This window comes from Gymnoscopelus braueri, assembly GCF_963280865.1.
Source record: "Gymnoscopelus braueri genome assembly, chromosome: 4".
NCBI classification, from domain to species: Eukaryota; Metazoa; Chordata; class Actinopteri; order Myctophiformes; family Myctophidae; genus Gymnoscopelus; species Gymnoscopelus braueri.
In genome coordinates, this window is record NC_137605.1 from 40796378 (window position 1) to 40818065 (window position 21688).

Genomic DNA, 21688 nt, shown 5'->3' on the forward strand with positions numbered 1-21688 from the left:
ATATTTATATATACAGTACTCAAATACATTTACAAAAAAAAATAGTATATCTACAAGCTCATAGTGCGGCACTCTGTGCCATGCTATGAGCTTGTACATCTGCTATTTTTGAATAGCCAAATAAATCGTAAAATGACACATGCGTTCCCAGTCTTAATGGATTAAACATTGGAATTGGGAACCCAACCCTGCCCACAGGCCACAGCCATCCTATGGAGATCACTTCATCATTGGCCATTCATCCAGTTACCCAACGCACGGCATCCAACGACCAGCAATGAAGCTGTACGCAGTGTAACAACATGCCAAGGAGAAGAGCGCTCCTACAAAAAAGGAAAAACTAATTACATATCCCTGCTGTATCCAAGCAACAGTCTCTCCCGTGTGTTTAACAGCTTTAATTGATACACCTCCTCTGCTGTATTAAACCATTATGTCTATATTATCATGATGTATAGTAACAAAATGGCAATTGGTAAATGTATATAGCGCCTTTCTCCAAAGCTCTTTACACAATGTGCATTACATTCACCCATAAGCACACACATTCACACACCGATAGCAGACAGCTCATCGGGGGCAGTTACGATTTCAGTGTCTTGCTCAAGAATACTTGGACACGCAGCCAGGAGAGGCCGGATATCTAACCAGGAACCTTCCGATTCCAAGATGGTCCGGCGTCTACCCCCTGAACCACTGCCTCCCAACAATTTCTCTATGTCTTCTGGAACACTTAAAGCCTCTAAACTTTGTAAACTGGACCTAAGATGGCTCTGTACTTGGACCGCTTTTTTTTCTGTCTACCCCAAAAGTCTTCGCCAAAAATAGCTGATTTACAAGCTCGAAACATGACGCGTTGCGAGCTTTAGAGCGGCTATTTTTGGCTCCCCCCCCAGAATTAATCGGGGTAAAAATATCTTCAAACTAGGGATGTGTAAAAGTGACCAAAATGAAATTCAATTACTATAATTCTATTAATAACGATTTTAATATTCGACCACGCCCCCTAAATTAAAATTGAATTAAAGAAAATATAAAATATTCTTTAAAGAAAAAAGAAAAGAATATTAGATTTTTATCCTAAAAACGATTACCGGTATTCGAATATTCGGACCCATCCCAACTTCAAACCTGACATGCATTAATATTCTTCCCTCAAAAGTTAACTACAATCTCTCAACAGCCTAACATGCAGGGCTTAAAGGGCTGTATTATCTTCAAGTAGCTCATCCCAATAGATTCAATTATCTTCAAGTATTTAATCATGGCATCCTGATTCATGTGACCCTGATGTGATCTGCGAACTCTACGGGAAAAGAAAAAACAGACTCCCTAAGCAGCAAGTGGGATTAGTGCTCAGCTGTATAATAGAGAACAAACCAATCAACTCAGGACTGATGCCAACAGTTGCATACACAGGAGGACAGTGTTATGCATTTGTTTATAGTCTATTAGGCACCATGTACAGTAGGCACTATGCACTCCAAAAACTGTTTCTGTTTTTGCACCCGCACATTTTGTCTGTGTCCAAAGAGACAGGTCATTTTAAAAATTACCGTAACCCATTAAGACCGGACCGGGAACGCATCCGTGTGTCATTTTAGATTTCTTTGGCCATTCAAAAATAGCAGATCTACAAGCTCATAGCGAGGCACAGAGTGCCGCGCAACAAGCTTGTAGATCTGCTATTTTTTTAAAACCGTGACATTTTTTATATCTTTGAATATATATATTTATTTTTAAAGCATTTTTGAATCAAATTGAACCACTGATATAGCAATCTGGGAACCCATCGTCAAATAAAAAGGAAAAACAGCGCCCTCTGCTGTTTTTCACTTATTCATTTGGCTCTGGGAGGAGCTGTACGGAGGACCCGTGCTCAGGGAAACCGGGGTTTTGGCTGCCTTCAGCCTTTCACTTCCGGTGGTGCGACTATGTTTTCATTCCCACTAACAATATTTCTCCACGAAACACTAACACCATTTCTCCCAAAGAACATAGATCGTTTTGGTTATAAGCCCACTTGTTTCTATGATGAAATAGCAAGTTAAAATGTTACTAACTTTCCGTGGTTTTCTCGGCTCCGAGGACGCTATTGTTAAATGAGTTTCGGTTTGTTTCCAGTGGGGAACGAGCTGCACACACGTAAATCCCGCCCACTACATTTGATTGGGTAAAGCGCGGCCTGCTTCCTGATCTGATGGCACGCCCCACTTGTAGCCAATGTGCACGGGTTGTCAACACGGCTACCGACAGATTCAAGCGCAGAGATGGATCTGTTCTTGAGAGATTACTGATATAGAAACATAACTTAAAAAAAAGAAACGGTTAGGATTTAGAAGACATTTTGTTGAATCCCCAGAAGCAAAGATTTTAGTTAAAATGTTCGCTTTAAAAAATATATATATATATATATATTCAAAGATTTGCAAAAATGTTGCCGATCTACAAGCTCATATGAGCTTGTATATCTGCTATTTTTTAATAGCCAAAGTATAAAATAATGGTTAAAGTAGTTAAAATCAAAAAATGACAGATGCTTTTCCCGGTCTTAATGGGTTAAGTGAATAGGCATTTCTAAAAACACAAAATGTAAAAGTGTAGTCATTTTGTCAATGGATGGATGGACCGACCCTACAGTCCGATTTGAAACATTAGGTTTCAACTATGCATGTGAGAGACAGCCATCTGGTAGGTTGTGGATACAATATATCAGCATATGTACTTTTTTTTTCTTCAAATACTTATACAAAATACAATTTCATCCATGTCTTATTGGATGTGTGACCTATAAATATATAATTTTTTATTGTAGTACACCATGTAGAATATAATACAGCTACAGCATGACGATTCAGACAGAATATAGCACAACCAATTCATGTACTTCACACATCCCATCAATGATTGATGCTCAATGCTCAAAGCCTAGCTTGTAAAGAGATACAAATGCACAGTTTAGCACTCTAGTACCGTCTCATGGGATTACACAAGTATGATCATAGCTTCTGTGTGTGTGTGTGTGTGTGTGTGTGCGCGACACACACACGAGTGTAGGCAGACATTACACAGTACAAGCATACACACAACGCACACAAACATGACCTCCATTAGTGTGTAGGAAGCAATGGGATGTCATGTCTTGTATCACAGGATCCCATGAGGAGGATGAAGGAACAAGACAAAGCAGGCATAGCACTGTATGTGGTCTAACCATTAACCCATTCAATCCGGAAACACATGTCATTTCAGATTTCTTTGGCTATTCAAAAATAGCAGATCTACAAGCGCTATGAGCTTGTATATCATGAATCATGAAAATGTGTGCAAATCTTTGAATGTATATATTTTTTTAAAGCGAACATTTGTAACTCAAATCTTTGCTTCTGGGGGTCCCTGGAACAAAATAATTTACACATGTTAAAAAATATATATTCAAAGATTTGCACAACTTTTCACGATTTGTCAAAAGAAAAAGCAGATCTACAACCTCACAGCACGACCCTCAGTGCCGCGCTATTAGCTTCTATATCTACCATTTTTTAATAGCCAAAGAAATTAATCTAAAATGACAGATGCGTTCCCGGAATGAGTGGGTTAAGGGCAATGTGTTTGTCTCTCTCCAGCAGCAACACAGATGTTCCTACAGCCCTGTAGGTAACAACAGAGACTGAAGGCTGCAAGTAAAAACAAATGCTTGTTGAATGTGACGATGTACACTTTCTGTTCCTATCTCTGCGTTTCTTTTACTTCTGTAAATAATAAGGCTAGGCTAGAAATTGTGGCCAATTGGGATTGCACATGACTATATATGGGTACAGCGGTTGAATCTGTGGCCCTGGACAACCCGGGTCTCCATACACTGTATGCTTATCGGGTTTGTTTATGGTTAAGTCCGAGTCATAGTAACATGCCTATATATGAGTACATCGGGTCTGTTTATGGTTATGTCCGAGTCATAGTGACTATGGGCGTATCGGGTTTGTTTATGGTTATGTCCGAGTCATAGTGACACTTATATATGGGCGTATCGGGTTTGTTTATGGTTATGTCTGAGTGAGGTCCGCCTGCCCCCCCTCCCATTAGCCAATTTTAATATAGGAAGATGATATTGTAGACCCACCAAATCAAATGTCTTCAGCTGTGCATTTCTCAACCAAAACACCAGAGGCCCCCAATGTCAGTCAGCTAACCCATTAAGACCGGGAAAGCATCTGTCATTTTAGATTTTAACCACTTTAACCATTATTTTATACTTTGGCTATTTTTGAAAAATCCCGGGCACAAAATATTTTGGAGATGGGGGTCTGCAGCCAAATGCATAACATTTTGGGGGTCCTTGACATGAAAAAGTTTGAGAACCACTGCTAAACCACTAAAGCACGTTACAATGTATTTCACGTTCACTCATTCACACAAACATTCACACACCGACGACAGAGGAAATCATGCAAGGCACTAAACCTGGAGCGGTTAGTGTCTGGCTCAAGGACACTTCGACATGCAGCCAGGAGGAGCCGGGGATCGAACCGTGAACCTTGTGATTCCAAGACGGCCGCTCTTCCACCTGAGCCACTGCCGCCCGCCCACCACTAACATAAACAAGGCTGTACTCCACCATACTCGAGGGATTTGATCAGTGATTGCCTATTTAGTTGCTAGGCCAACCAAGGTCAGACTATATCACATAGCCCGGAGGGATGATTGCTCTTCGATTGGCTAGACCAGTGGTTTTCAACCTTATTCACATCAAGGTCCATTATTTATTCAGTATTTGAGCCACGGACCCGACTCTCAGACCAAAGACTTAGAATATTTTGCTATTGTTGGATAAGATTTTGTCCACAATTCCATGCTGTATTGATGTGGTACCATTAGGAGAGATAACAGGGAAATGTTGATCAAAAATAACAATTCTTCTACCTTCTCTAATTGTGTAGACTTCCTGTAAATTAAGTAATGCTGATGTTTAACAATAATTTAACTCTTGAGAGTGTAAAATGAAACCAAATGAACTGGTTTCATTTTACGCTCTCAAAAGTTAAAGATCTATAAGGGTCCATTTGGTTACAAACTCTCCATCATTTAACTGGGGACCACCTGGAATCCCCTCAAGGACCACTGGTTGAGAACCACTGGGCTAGACCGTTGCCGTAACTTCATCACTCAGTGACTGACTGACTGAATCAGTCAAAGACATGTCCGTCTCTAGGGCTGGCCCTGCTTGGTCCAGCCAGCCAAATTAACAGATTCATCATCCATTTCTAAAGCACAACATGATTCTACTACTCCTTCATTAAGAGTGTTGAACTGTGGACAATTTTTAATACATTCAATCATTATATTAACAGCATACATGCAGCTTAAAAATGATGAACAATTTAATTAACTCATTTGAGCATTCACTGATGATAGGTTCTAGGTTTACCTATGATCCTAGATTACTATTTCAATGCATTTGATGTATTACCTTGTGTTGACCTTGCTTATTGCAAGTCGCTCTGGATTAAGAGCGTCTGCTAAATGCCTAAATTGTAAATACTGTAAGTGGCCTACGTGACATTTTCGAAAAATGAGATACAAAGTGCTACAGTAAGTAAAAACACAAACGTAGATGGGGACAAATTAAAAACAGAACAATCAAAATCTCAAAAAGGCACCTTAGCAAGAAAATAGGGCTTAATACGTGATTTAACACACACTGCAGATTTTGCTGACTTGACCCACAGGGGGAGACTGTTCCATAACCAAGGAGCTAGGACAGCAAATGCACGGTCACCTCAAATGTTGCTCAGAGAACCTAACTAGTTTATAAAGTGATCAGCAATTCACTGATCTGATGTAGGATGTGCCAGAGTTGTGCAAAGCAACTACACAGTATACTGTAGATGACGGCTGGATGCCCAGAACTGTTACGGTACTTCAGGACATGGAAAGAAAGGAATCTGTGCTCAAATGGATCCAATGTAGTTATTTAGTCACAGGCTCTTGTTTATACTTTTCATTGGTTCAATACACACTTACAAAAATAAAATATCTGAGATAGTGAAAATCGCAGATTTACAAGTTCACAATGCGTTGCATCGCGACACATCGTGAGCTTGTAGACCGGCTACTTTTGCATAATACTCTTGTATGACGACATTGGGCGCTGTCGGATAGAAATCTCTTGTCTCCAGAGTTTTCCTTTTTGTGTTTTTTCGTAAATTACTGCCCAATACTTGATCACACGAAAGCATCAAAAGCAGCAGATCCACAAGCTCGAAACGCGGCTCGAAACGTGGCGCGAAGCGCCGCGTTTTGAGCTTGTAGATCTGCTACTTTTGAATTTGAAATCGTGAAAAGTAACAGTTTTGGACATATGAGGTTTCCACCCGACATGATTATGTTGAACATTTGAGAGACAAGGTTTCTTGCCCGACAGTAGCAACGATATTATGCAATTAGATACATTTTAAATGCGATCCTTCCTTGATTGGAAGCCAAAGCAGAGCAGCCAGAACTGGTGTGACATGAGATCACTGGGAAGTCTTGGTTAGTAGCAGGAAACTAATTGGAACCGAGCATCAGAATCTTGGTTTATACAAGAACAAAGTGGATGATTTGCTCCAGTTGCTGTAAGGACAAGACGGGGCATATTTTAGCAGTATTCCTTAACACATTAAGGCCTGAGGTTCTGATTCTACAAAATGTCTTCTAAATCCTAACAGTTTTCTGAAAAACGCATGTTGCTATATAGTGGTTCTCAAACATTTTCACGTCAAGGATCCCCAAAATTATATGTATTTGGCCGCGGACCCCCCCCCCCCCCCCCCCATCTGAAAATATGTTGTTCCAGGGACCCCAGAAGCAAAGATTTGAGTAAAAAATATGTTTGCTTTAAAATATGTATATATATTCAAAGATTTGTACACATTTCCCCCCAAAAAATAGCAGATCTAAAAGCTCATAGCGCGGCCCTCGGAGCTTGTATATCTGCTATTTTTTAACAGCCAAAGTATAAAATAATGGTTTAAGTGGTTACACAGATCTGTTCCCGGTTTTAATGGGTTAACTGGAGTTGCATCATGTCATAGAGGTCTGGCCATGAATGTAAAAATGCACCAATACAAGCAAAATGTTGTCGTTTTTTTATACTTTACTTAAAAAGACCCACCGCTTTCTCAGTACCTTGTAATCTGCTCTACTTTCAATGTCACAAATGTACTGGGAAAATTACATTTTAGCTATGACTGGTAGTTTTGTCTTCTCTGCCAGTCACTTTAGCAGGTAACCACGCATCACTGCTATTCTATTCCAAAAATTTGATTTAGCCTCTTAAGCTAATGAAAGTCATGTTTTTTATAATACTGTACATGTGACAATGTGGTCAATGATTGAAGACGTTTCCTGGCCTGCTGGCAGCTCTCTTATGGCATGTAATACAGATTATAACAGGTCAGCAGAGAGAGAGAGAGAGAGAAAGAGAGAACCAGTTTGGCTGGATTTCAAAAGGGAGAGCATGAGGGAGATTGCCATCACTGTAATAGTACAGATCCGCACCTACGTACGCTACGGACAAGCCTCTCAAAGAAGTAACATGTAAATGGTTTAGCTAAATCAACACATACACACTCCACTATATCCTCTTTGATTGCCATCCAGCTTCATGCATGCATTTGATAACGTGTGTGTGTGTGTGTGTGTGTGTGTGTACTGTGCATGTATAACATTTGTAGATAGTTGTCTGAAACATCTTGATCAGCATCTGTGTGCTGCAGGCACACGCCCAACATTGAGGTTGCATTAAACATCAGAACCATGTGTGTCAGGGAAAGGCTCGTTGTTAACATGCACACCTATGTCTGTGCATAGCTCATGCGCGCTTCACTGTGACCACCGCAGCCAACCACACCCTAGATGGTATTTTGTGTGCGTGTGTGTGTGTGCTTGTATGCTTGTATGCATGAATGCGGCATCAGCAGTCAACTTACTCCACGATGGCCTCTCGGTCGGCGATGTCGCCCAGCACCATGCGCTGAATAATGCTGTTGTGCTCCTCCTCCGACAGGTTCTTGTGGGAGACGAGTGGCGTGCTGTACTTGGTGGCAGGAGAGGGGTCCACCCCCTGGAGCCACGCATGGCTCTCGATCTCCTCCAGGGACGCTCGTCGCTTGGGGTCCCTCTGGAGCATGCGGTCTATCAGGCTGGATGGAGACGGGAGTGGAAAGTGGGGGAAGTGAAGAACGATGGGGAGAGGATGGAGGAGTGGGGGAGATGAAGAATGATGGAGAGGAGATGGCAGGAGAGGGGAGAAGAAAGGATTGAGTGATGAGCAGAGAGAGAGAGAGAGAAAGGGGAGGTAACAAGGGATGAGGTGTGGAACAATGTTGAAAAAGGGAGAGAGAGAAAAAAAGAAAATAAGTCATATTTTCCCTACATGTCAATTGTCCAGTCAGATCAGTCAACAACATGGCAGCATATGCTCTAGACCAGGACTTGCTTCTGAAGAGAAAGAAGTACTTTAAGGCAAGCAAGCAGACATATTTCATATACAGTCAGCATATGGATCAACATATTCACAGACTTGGCAGAGGGAATGATAAACAGCAATATTTTAAGACCAAAGTGATTGTGAATGACACATCCCAGTGCTATTCCTCATACCCATTTTGTACAACTCACAAAGTGAATAGTGTTTTATTTCCCTCCTACATCATTTCCTGTAGCCTTGTCACATCAGTGCCTCAGTGTTTCCTCAGTAAGTACAGTATGTGTACCAGTGCTACTTGGGAATCCTTTTTAGTTTTACTCTCTCAGTTGTGGCTCCAGAAAAAGGCTGTTAGTTTCTAAATTTAGTTTCAAAGTTCTCTTTGGATATTTAATCATAAAAAACACTATACCTCAATGGGAACATATTCCTTAAGCACAGTAGCTCTGTATACCACTTAAGAGATGAATCATCAAAATAAAGAGTGATAGGATAAGTATACGAGTGGTAGGAAACCAGCACAAGGCATAGGCTTACTTCTTTGACAGGACTATTGTTGTGGAACTGTGGCTGGCCACTGGCTAACAGCCTGAATTCCTCATGCAAATGGAACCGCTTCAAACGGAGATTGCAATTTAATAGGATTTGGTGGGAAGTGAAATCTGGTAAGAGGGCTAAAATTAATACTATAAAAAGCACAGAGGGTTGTCTGCAAAAATATGTGATATCTGCCAGATAAAAAAAACTAAACAGGCATGAAGTGGAGACAAAATCCTAACAGTGAAGATTAGTCACATTTACTATGCGACAGATGGGCCGGTCAGTGACTTCTCATAAGACTTGAAGCTATCCTGTACTACAGCATTTCTGACTATGACCCTGGATTCACAATGGGGTGTACCGTGTCCCGGTGTGTTTTAATTAGCCTCCCTGGATGCCACGGCTAGAATGAATTTACTCAATTTGAGAAACATCTTAAGCACTCCCACTCAGCAGCAGACTTCGGGTTCCGACAGACACACACAAGCACGCACAGGAACCGACGCGTACCCGTCCTATCCAACCACCCCCCCACACACACACACACACACACACACACACATATACGTCTGCAGAACCCTTTATAAGAGTCTGGAGGGGCAGTGCTCTCACAGTAACCAAGCCAATGCACTTTCCCTCATCTCAGTTCAACAGAATCTAGTTTTCCAACACTTTCTAATCCCCCCCGGGCCAGACTCAAGAGTGGGACAGACTTCACAACCCCCAAGCCCCCGTGGCTACAGACAAGGCAGAGCAAGGCCAGGGCTCTCTGTCAGTCATGTTGGGGATTAGTCAGAGTTAGCTACACTCCCTATGGACCACTACCACCAGCAGTGCAGCTGTAGCAACAGTAGGGGTAATATACAATCTATCTGCACACACACACTGCCAGCTCGCTGATAACAGAGCATTTCCATGTCGGTTTCATAACCACACATAGACACACGTGCATGCCAGGGCATTTACACACTTGCACGCACGTGCAGATGCTCGCACATACCAGCACCAGCACCAGACGTGTGTAGACAGGCACGAATAGACCAGTTGACTTTGAGCAAGTTGAAACCTAACGATGGTCTAACTGACAGACATGTGTCACATAAGTGTAATGTGATGAGTTGTGTGCTGAACCTACTCCATTACTGTACACTGTAAAATCCTGAGTGTTGGTATAGAGTACAACACATCACAGTACTCCTATATGTGCATGCAAATAAGTTATAACCCTTTCTCAACATGGTTCTCCATCTCTGTCCATGGAGAGACGAGAGGAAAATGGTACAGTATACTGTATACACAGTAAGATCCTCAGTGCAGGCAGGGTGAAAATGGACCAAAAAGGGTTGGGTCCATTTTCACCCATTCAGAGTGGAGGATTTTTCCTGTGTAGACCTTGGTGGTTCCATTACATCTGACAACAGAGAGAAACCCACTTTACCAACGCAACAGCTGGTACTTCACACAAGGAGGAGGATGTTGTGTGTGTGTGTGTGTGTGTGTGTGTGTGTGTGTGTGTGTGTGTGTGTGTGTGTGTGTGTGTGTGTGTGTGTGTGTGTGAGAGAGAAATATAGGTCTCAGGATAGCAGTGTTCCCAAACACAAGAGACAGTGTGTGTACATGTGAAAATGAACACGAGACAGGAATTCAGATCCTCAGACATCCGTTCACGTATCCAACGGTGAAATGTCTGCAGCACAAAAGGAAATTTGAAATACTGCATTGTGGTTGTACGCCTCCGCTAACCAGTTGCAGTTTACATCCGTGTCTGTACTGACTCATATTGTTGTATATAATCTTGTACAGTATGTAAAAAAAACCGTTACATTTCAGGAAATGGAAAAATAGAACATGTGTTCCAATGGATCAAATGTAGTTATTATCTAGTCACAAGCTCTTGTTAATACCTTTCATTAGTTTAATATTTATAAAACCCACAGACAGCACCCATTTTTCTACAATAGTGAAAATAGCCAATCTAGAAGCGCAAAATGTTAATAAAGAAACGTGTTGTGTGAGCACAGTGACCTTGACCTCCAAACAAAAATCAGTTCATCCTCGAGTCCAGGTGTATGTTTATGCCACATGTACGCCAATAATCTCACGTTCATGAGAACGGGACGTACAGACACCCTGAAAACACAATGCCTGCCATGGCTGTCGACACAGCGCAGGCATAAAAATAACTGGCTTCAACAAGACGTGGCTGGTCTGAAAACTGTCAGAACACACAACCATACACCCTGGATGACAACATGACAGGAACCTTGAATGAAGACACACCAGCCCACAAACTAATCAAACCCAGGCTCGGCCACATCTGTGCGTGTGTATGATATGCTTGTCTGTCTGTTTATGTGTGTGTCTGCGTGCGTTTGCGTGTTGGGCATTCCAGGCCATCGTACAGTAATTGCAGGAAACGGGGCTGGAAGTACACCGCAGAGCGTTCCCGTGCGACTGGATGATGATCATGTGACTGGCGTTCTGAGCCACACACTCACGTCACACTGTGAGAACAGCAGAGGCAACGAACGGAAAAGAACAAACAAATCCTCCAAGTCTAATCCCTGGAAATATGGATTCATGGATGACAAAAATAAACAAGAGAGGACGCAGAGGGACGAGACGGAGAAGGAGGGGGTTGTAAAATGTAAAAATGAGCTGGTGAATAATTAATTAAAGCATGTAAATGCGTTTTGGTGAGTCAAATCAATGGGGCATAGAGAACAGAATGAAACGTGTGCACACACACACACACACACTTGTGCGCACGCACAGCAAGAGACAAGAAATATAGTAGATCCAGAGCCATAGGTCTGGCCGATATATCGGCCATTATTTGACTTTTTGACAACATCGGTAGGTATCTGCAATTATGCAGCTGATTTGTCTCAATTGTTTACGACTTTCCACCTGCCGTCCCGATTTTTGGCATGTCATTATAGGTGAAAGGCTTTAAAAGATATTCAAAAATAGAAGATAGACTGGCTATTTATGAATTGTCAATTTTATTTTCATTTTGAATGGTCAATTTTAAAAACCTTGCTCAAATTGTTTTTCAAAGTGATTAGATTTTTTTGCACGTTTTGAAATAAATATCGTAATAAATATCTTTAATCAGTGGTCTAGGACGCTCAAAAATTGGGATCCTGACCAATGCCCAAAGATCTGGCATTGGTCAGGCTCTTTAATATAGCTCGACACACACACACACACAGAATATTTTAATGAGGAGATTGTGTTAATCCACTGACTTGGCAGAAAGGGCAGTTAGAGAATAGGACTGTGGCCCAAGTGGGGATTTCTTATCTAGAGAGAGGGACTGCAGACCCAAAGGGAGAACTGAAAGGAGTCTGTTTTTGTACGCTACCGAGGATCAAACCCACACTGGCTTCAAGACATTGAGACTAAAGACCTGACATAACCCTAATTATCAAATCAAGGCCTAATGTCGAATTGACCTAGAATACAATAAAAAACATGACTAAGAGTCTAAAAGCCCTGCTGCTCCTTACACCAAATTTGGTTACTTTGAACCAGTCATTATTGCCATCCTTAGAGCACCACACTCACTAGAGTAGCTTAGAGTGGGGGAAAACGGCAACACCGCCACAGAGGGAAGAAGGCACTAGAGTAAAGGCCATGGGATCACAGTTTTTGTGCAACCTCCATCGTTTTTGTCATTTTCATAAAAAGAGAAAGGGAGGAAGAAGAAGGGGGGGGGCAAGGGGAAGAGAAAGAGATCAATAACTAGAAAAACTACAAAAACCAACCAGGTCAGGTTGGTTATTGTGCGCCAGCAATGTTCGAAATGCGAGTTGATTCCCAACTATCAATCATTTTGCTTGGGCCCCGTGGAACCCCCTGAGGGTATGGACTCGACTTTGAGAACCACTGCACTAAAGGAAAGCCCATAGGGTCACCAGTATCAGTAGGGTTTATCCTCTAGGAAACAGTTTGCTCAGTAAGTGTCATCATGGCAATCTGCCCATGAGGTATTAAGCCTCATGTGTGGATTGTGGACATTCTGGGCCTGAGCTAATGCTGGCACAAGAGGAAAGGCCATGAGATCACCAACATTAGTATAGGTCCCTCTCTAGGAGCAGGAAGGTGCACAGGAAATTCCACAGCAATCCAGCCAGTAATTTCTGAGATGTTGTCTAGGACCAAAATGTATGGACAGACGGACAGACCAATCCACTGACATAGCCAGAGTCCCAACGCTAACAGGGTGAGCTCTGTCACTCCACTTCATCTCCATAGTAGAGTAAATTCCTGTCCTGCATGCGACTGCGGTTCTTCCAACGAGTTTTGTCAATGTCCACGCCCCTGGACGATTGTCACTGGATATCCCTTAGTGATAGCCGTTTCAAGAGCTAATATGGGGGCCCCCCCATATGCAGAAAAATATGCACAAAAAAGACATAGCAAAGGCCGCCACTGAGCCCAGGTGCCCAACCCAGGCATAAGCATGACCGTGACCTGACCACGACAGTGTGACACAGAGTGGAGACGGCAGCGGGCGCAGCTGAGACAGGGGAAGGGAGCGATTGACCAAAGTCGTTAGAAGAAAATATGTCATGTCCTTTCCTTTGTTTACACACGCAAGTTCAAGGGTCAGCACATAGCAGTTACTCACCCTATGGCACTTTGGCATCTCTGTTTCCCTCTCTGTCAAAGGGCAGGTTAGAACACAGAGAAAGGTCAAGCACCAGCCAATTAACACAGTACCTGCTTATAACCAAGTCAACAGGGGACCAGCAGAGCCACCATACAACCCATCTTCATTGAACACACTCACTAATTAAGTGTCAGACATCATCTTTAAATGTCAAACCTGCTTCAGTGTCATTTGAGATGAGCTGACACAAACGTCAGGGCAAAGGTGGTTTATTATGGAAGAACAAGTTTCTCTCGAAGATAGACTTGAACGTGGGTTAACCGAGGTTAACTCACGTTTAATAAAAGCGCTAAAAGCTAAAGAATGAGATGTACAGGTAGGTAGAAGGCTAGAAGCATGACGTTCAGAGGTCTTCAATGGACTGCATTTCATTGTCCATCCTCGGCTCTTATTGATTATGAAATGAAAATGTGGACAGTACTTCTAGACAGTAAGTACAGTAAGGTTAGTATGTTCATAAACTCCGTAGCACAAATAATAAATATGAAGCGCAACTAAATAATCAGATGGTGCGGGTTTGCATCGATTCGACAAAAACAATGTTGCAAGTTGACATAATCTGCATCTACAAATTTAACAGTTGAGTATTTCAAGTATTACGATCTAGGAATCATACAATGACATTTTTGTGACAACTTCAAATACATCTCTTACAATGCAGACAATTATTTGTCCCAGAAGAGAATAACTTTGACTGCAAAGTACATTTTTAAAACAGCAAATGAGACGATATTGTTGCATTATAAAGCCTTGGTTTTACTCTTATTAAACTATAGTCAGTTACAATACTAATATGTCATAGTTCTTGCTTTGAAAAGCAAGTCTTTTGCACACCTACAAAAACAGGTGCGTATAGGAGAAGACCAAACAGAGGCCCAAAACGCAACAGAAATAAACTCCTGCACACGGTTTTCAAAGGTAAACAATTAAAGTGAATTTTTGCATTTGAAGACAGTGTGCGGGAGTTTTTTTCTGTTATAGTCCTTGCTTTAAAATCTATAATATTTCATGTCTACAGTAGAATATCGAACACAGTGACGCTTATAAACTCATCTCTAGTATCCTCATTTCTCCACTATTGCATCAACTCCTGTCTGGAGCTACCAGCCAGGCTCCCTTCTGGGTCAAGAGAACAAGAGGGGAGACGGACGTGAAGGAAGGAGTAGACGGAGAGACCAAGCACACACTTCTCTTATTGTACTCTCTTCTGTTCTCATTCCTTCCCTCTCATCTTTACCCGGTCATGTCTTTTTCCAATCTCTCAACATCACACAAACCAGGCTTTGCTACATGTTCTCTCTCTCCCGCTCTCACACACACACACACACACACACATACACACGGTCTGTGTCAATGTTTGTCTCCCATTCCCCCTGTGCTGCTTTCCATGTCACAGCTCTAACCATACGGAGGCAGACAGCCTCAACTGTTCCAGCTCCAATTAGCCAGAAGTCAGTCACAGAGGAGACAACAAGTTCTAGTAGTGGCCACGCTGTTGATGCGGTCCTCGCCTTCTATCCAATCTGTCCATAGACGCAATCAAGATGGTACAGGGGGAGGATGAGGGAGGTGGGAAGAGGGAAGAGAAAGCTGAATTTGGAGGAAGAGAGCAAGCCCTATAACCCTGGTCTAGACAAGAGCCCGAAACGATGGCGGAAGCCAATCTAGACTAAAATAATTAAAAAAAATATGAATATTTGTGTAAATCTTTGAATATGTATATATTCTTTAAATAGCAGATCTACAAGCTCATGTATATCTGCTAATTTTGAATAGCCAAAGTATAAAATAATGGTTCAAGTGGTTAAAATCAAAAATGACTTTCCCGGTCTTAATGGGTTAGTGTTAGAATGTCAATAAAATCTTACAATAAAATATATTTGCATTATCCTCACGGCCCACAGGTTAGAATCACAGTGCTAAAGATAGTATGGGCCATCCTCTGGGGTTCATGAAGTTGCACAGCAAAATCCATGACAATCCAGCCAGTAGTTTTTTTTTATGGAATGACTGACATCCCCATCCTTTTTGTGTGTGTGTGTGTGTAATTTTACAACCAATCCTTGAAGGTACATTCCAGCTTTCTGGTTTCATTACATCATGAGGACGATCTCAACAAGTGTTAGCATGCCTACTGTACTAAACCAGTGTGAGAAGAACAACAACCTCTCGTTTGTCCTCATCCTGTCTCAGCCAACTGAAAAAGGGATTAACAGCTTCTTTGGATTATCTAAGCTCTGGTATTATGTTCTGCTCCCGTTAAGAGTTTCAGTTCATCAACGACCACTGGAAAATCACACAGGAGCCGCAGGCTATGAGCTTGAAATATCCTCCATTCAACACCAGGAGGGAGGTGTCTTGGTGGATGAATCATGTGGTATTTTGTACTAACAAAGCCGTATCCTTGGGAGTATGGGAGTCAGAATCCTTACTAAAGATCCATCAGTGCATGTCTCTCCCTCTCCTTGCTTCCCATCATAAGTAGTAGTAAAATAAAGTTACAAAAATGCAAAAGTTTAATATTTAAAAAAGTATTAAACATACAGTATGTGAAAAACACGTACACAGGCTGTTAGACGGCTAGCCTCCTTCTTGCCAATTAAATTCATAGATGGGTCTTTGTATGTAGGCGTCTTGCTTTCCACATCAGACCAAATGTATCTGATAAATAACATTGCCACACAAAACTTCTCAATGAATTTCCCTAGTAGCATCCGGACCTTCCAATATAGGTCTTTAGAGTTGCTGTGCCATTTCTTGGTCTTCAGTTCATTCCCATGTTAAACCCACATATCTTCTTCAGTTCATTCCCATGATAACCCACATTACTTAGCTTCTTCAGTTCATTCCCATGTTAAACCCACATAGCTTCTTCAGTTCATTCCCATGTTAAACCCACATATCTTCTTCAGTTCATTCCCATGATAACCTAGCCTGATAAACCCCCTCCCTCCGGAAATCTCATTTGCATTTGATTTCAGGGAGGTCTGGGATTGCGAAGGGAGTAGAGATGGCCGAACACTGCGTGTCCGAACCAATCAGCGGCTGCTAGGGGCGGGATCATCCAATCACCTGCCTAGTAGCTTGAAAAAAAGAAAAACTGTCTGTCATCGATTCTGCGCCCGGAGTCTCAGATGCAAGTACGCTGTGAAACAAAATGTGTGTCGCAAGCTTTCTTCCATTTGACGGTGTCAGGTTAATGATAACCCACATTACGTAGCTTTTTCAGTTCATTCCCATGTTAAACCCACATAGCTTCTTCCGTTCATTCCCATGTTAAACCCACATAGCTTCTTCAGTTCATTCCCATGTTAAACCCACATAGCTTCTTCAGTTCATTCCCATGTTAAACCCACATGGGGTTTAACGGTACAAGCCACTTCACACTTCAAGCGAATGAAACTCTGCCAACCCACTTCACAGTGGTGGAAAAAGTTAAGTAAAAGCATCAATACTGCAATGGAGAAATACTCTTACAAGTAAAAGTCCGGTATTCAAAATTTACTTGAGTAAAAGTACAAAAGTATTGGCATCAAAATATACTTAAAAGGACCAAAAATAAAAGTACTAAAATGTTTGAAAATAGCAGATCTACAAGCTCACGATGATACATGCTCACGCATCGCAACGTCTGTCGCAACGTGTGAGCTTGTAGATCAGCTATTTTCAAATAGCCTATGTATAAAATAGGGCTTAAAATTGTACCTCAAAATTGTACTCAAGTACAGTACTTAAGAAAATGTACAAATGTAAGTTACTTTCCACCACTGCCACTGTATAATCACTTCCACCCCATGTGACACCCCCATAGACATCTTTCATTTCTCCTATCAGTACTCTCATCACACCTTGCATGTCTCTCGTTCCCAACACAGAAACGTAGGCTAAATAAAGCACTGCGCTGCACCCCTATGCTGTATGTAAATTGTTGATTAAACCTAGGCTAGCTGAACTGTCTCTCTGATAGCAAATACTGAGAGAATTGCAAGACAGAGCTCAGTAACACCAGGGGACGCAGGTGCGAGAATCATGAACAGGGATAATTGGTGCACAGCCAATGCATTCAGGAGTGAAATGGCAAAAAATATAAGACGAAAGCCCGGTGATGCTCAAATGCCTTTCTGTGTTGAAATCAAGCCCATCAGATTCAGAGTAATCTTTGCTTAGCGCTTCAATGTACTAGTCAGATCTCTCCTCTGAATGAGAGGAGATAAGAGTCTATTTCAGTGTCCAGAAATACCTCCATGTGCAGCGAGAATGGGCTTTCTCAACTATGTCAAGTAATTGTAGCGCCGCTTCTGTCAGAGGCTCAGCTGCTGATGAAACCTGTTCAAATCCCATTGAATAATTTTGAAAAAGCATTTTGAATACCAAGAAAGTTTGTTTATTCTGATGAAAATGGGATCTTTTGTTGTTTTGTTTTCATCCAAGTAAGTAAGGAAGTCATTATCCCTTCACACTACTAACAACAGTGGACCCTTCAATGTAACAAGGCATGTGTGCTTTTTAAGCTAACTCGAATTCAATAACCCACGCTATGTCAGTTGGTCATATTTCTCTGTCATTTATCTTAATCCAGTTTAGGGCGGACAGAGGCATGGACACTCTGTGATTTTTTACAGTGGTAAAGCCTGCAAAGCTAGGTAATATAAGTACATAAAAATAAAACGTGAAAAAAGGAATGAAACTTAAGTAATTTCTAATTTTGAAACATGACAGCATGGCGAGTTTGTCATTTTCTATGGCTGTGGAGCTACATTTGCCTGCTTTACTTGCGGACTGGATTCAGTGTACGTTGTGACCTAGGAGGCTTGTCAAACAATACAACTAGACTACATTTTGACGGAGAGCAGAAGAGAAACTTACTCTTTGCAGGCATTGGAGACGTGGGCAGGTACGGTGTATTTACAATCCATAATCATCGTCAGGGTCTCGCTATCATTGGCCTCCTGGAAGGGTGGCTGACCACATACCAACATGAACAGGATCACTCCCAGACTCCAGATATCTGAAACATAGAGAAAAGGAAAGAATGACATTAAGCATTGGTTATAGTTCAGTATCTCCAGTACACATACCAGATGGCATCATGCCAGAGGCAGCAGATGCTGAGCTCAGAGATCCAGCAGGCTCAGGGATAGGTTCTGTCCTCAGGCCATAAGACTTCTGAACTCATACTGTAACTGTGACTCCCACATACACACAATTATAAAATTAATTATACATTGCAACTGCAAGTATAAAAAAGATAGATAGATTTAATGTACAGGCTTATGTACTGTAAGTTATAGTTCCAATGTGAATCTGACTTTCACATGACATAGGAGAGCTCATGCGTCGGCTGTGTTAGTTTAGAATGTAGATCAGGGCTGGTTTGCAGATGAGAGGACTGGGGGAGAGCAAAACAGAGCTGACAAGAGACAGAAAGAGAGACACAGTGAGTGACAGTGAACCCCAGGGCTGTGTCTGTGCGAGAGAAGCTCTTTGTTTATAATATTTTTATTAGGTTTTTTCAAAAGAGACAAGACGTAAAAGAAAAAAAAAGGATAAACGAAGACAAAAAATAGAAATAAAATAAAGAGACAGGGCACAATTTCAAAACAATGATGGGTCATTGTAGTACATTTACACTGCTAGATAAATAATAATGATAATGTAGAAAGTGGAAAGGCATACAGTCATCAAATAGGTTCAGTGTGATATTTGAGCAAGGTGATCTAGAAGTGGCTGCCATATATCATAAAACTTGTTTGAATTGTCCATCAGGTCATATCGAATTTTCTCCATGTGTAATATACAGGTAAGTTCAGATAACCAAGTCTTAAAGTGTGGCACAACATCAGATTTCCAGAGTCTTAAAATCATTTTTTTTGCAATTACCATTCCATACATTATTGTGCTTTGTACAGAGGCATTATGATTTGACAATAAGCGAGAGAAACCAAACAATGCGATCTCTGGGTCAGGTTTAAACACACATCCATACAAAACAGAAAACCATTTAAATATATCACACCAAAAAGAATAAAGTTTTGGACATGTCCAGAAGAGGTGGGTCAGAGAGGCTTCTGCCATTTTACATCGGTCACATAGCGGGGAAATGGTTGGGAATATTCTGTGTAACTTTGTTTTTGAGTAATGGAGTCTGTGCATCACTTTAAATTGTATTAATTGAAGTCGAACATTAACAGAGCATGATTGAATTCTACAGAGACCCTCCTCCCAGACATCATCCCCAATCTGTATGCCTAGTTCATCCTCCCAGGCATTTTTCAATGAGTGTGTTGCAAAGTTTATTTGCTCAGAGAATGTGTTTACCAATTTGGAAATTATCTTTTTTGAGTCAGGTGGACCTAGTTTATAGAGTGACCTATCTACAGGGAGAGCCTCAAAGTTAGGAACAGATTGACGAGCATAATTTCGTATTTGTAAATATCTGAAAAAGTGTGTAGTGGGGAGGGAAAATTTGTCTTTCAACTGTGTGAATGAAGCAAACTGCTTATCAATATACAGGTCTTGTAAGGTGATTATACCTTTAAGCCTCCAGCTATTAAAGGATACGTCTGAGAGAGATGGGAGAAATGCATGATTATTATGTATTGGGGTATGTATGGACGTGTCTGGCATTTTAGTGAATTTTTTAATTTGTTGCCAGATTTTCAAACAATTTGAAATAACAAAATTGTCCATCTTGGTGTGAGTGGGAGTTCTAGGAGCTGAGAAGAGGAGTGCTGGAAGAGAGGTCTTTTTAGTGTCATTCTTTTCAATGGTAATCCATGAAGGAGTTTCGGTGGGGACCTCTAATTTGTAGCCATCCTGCCAGTACGCAAGGGCCCTTACATTTGCTGCCCAATAATAATGCAAAAAGCATGGTAACCCTAATCCACCCATTTCTCTAGGTTTGTATAGATGTGTCTTTGATATTCTATGAGCTTTAAACCCCCAGATAAATGGCATAGTTAATGAGTCCACTGATTTAAAGAAAGATTTTGGCAAGAAGATGGGAAGGTTTTGAAAAAGATATAAAAATCTTGGGAGGGAAACCATCTTGATTGCATTTATGCGACCAACCATGGAGAGAGGAAGAGTCCTCCATTTTTCAATATCCCCCTTCAATTTCTCCACTTTTTCAAGAAAGTTCATCTTAATGATTAATTTAGGGTTTTTTGGTAGGATTACCCCTAGATATTTCACTTTGTCTGTGGTTTTAAAAGGAAGGTTATGCAAAAATTCACTGTCAAGCTCAGCACCTATTGACATAAATTCACTCTTCTGCCAGTTAATTGTATATCCCGAGACCTCACCAAAGGATTTAATGAGATCTAATAGAACAGGAATAGACTGCTCAGGCTGTGATAAATAAAGAACAACATCATCAGCATATAAAGATATGTGATGATCTATGCCCCCTATTTTAATGGGTTTGATGAGTGGATGGTTCCTAATGCTAATAGCGAGTGGTTCTATGGCGACGGCGAAGAGGAGCGAGCTGATGGGGCAGCCTTGGCGTGCGGAGCGATGTAATGTAATAGGTGCTGATCTATCCTGGTTAGTGAGGATGGAGGAAGTTGGATGAGCATACAGTATTTTGATCCATGAAACAAATATATTTCCAAATCCAAATTCCTCCAATACCTTGACCATGTAGGGCCATTCCAGTTGATCAAAGGCCTGCTGTGCATCCAAGCAGAGGACAGCCAGTTTAGAGTCCTTCTTGTACCTACGATACATGATATTCATTAGCCTTCTGACATTGAAGAATGAGAGTCTGTTAGGGACAAAACCAGTCTGATCAGGGTGTATAATAGAGGAGATGTGTTTGTTTAACCTGCCCGCTAGTATCTTTGTGAGAATTTTCATATCTGTATTCAGTAGAGCAATAGGACGATAAGACGATGGTTCAGTCTCATCCTTGCCGTCTTTTAACAGTAATGAAATATTGGCTTCATATAATGTACAGGGGAATTTCCCAGTTTCAAACGAGTGTTTAAACATCCTTA

The 21688-nt window shown here is 41.4% G+C and overlaps 1 protein-coding gene across 1 annotated transcript in view; it reads right to left on the reverse strand.

Moving 5' to 3' along the window:
• Positions 1 to 21688, reverse strand: part of snrka (SNF related kinase a) — a 62562-nt gene that overhangs the window by 9697 nt on the left and 31177 nt on the right. Inside the window, exons 3-4 of the mRNA XM_080425342.1 lie at positions 18555 to 18696; positions 7974 to 8186 (exon numbers count right to left, since the gene is read on the reverse strand). Coding sequence (XP_080281468.1) covers positions 7974 to 8186; positions 18555 to 18696 — 355 coding nt within the window. The remainder of the gene's footprint in view (positions 1 to 7973; positions 8187 to 18554; positions 18697 to 21688) is intronic.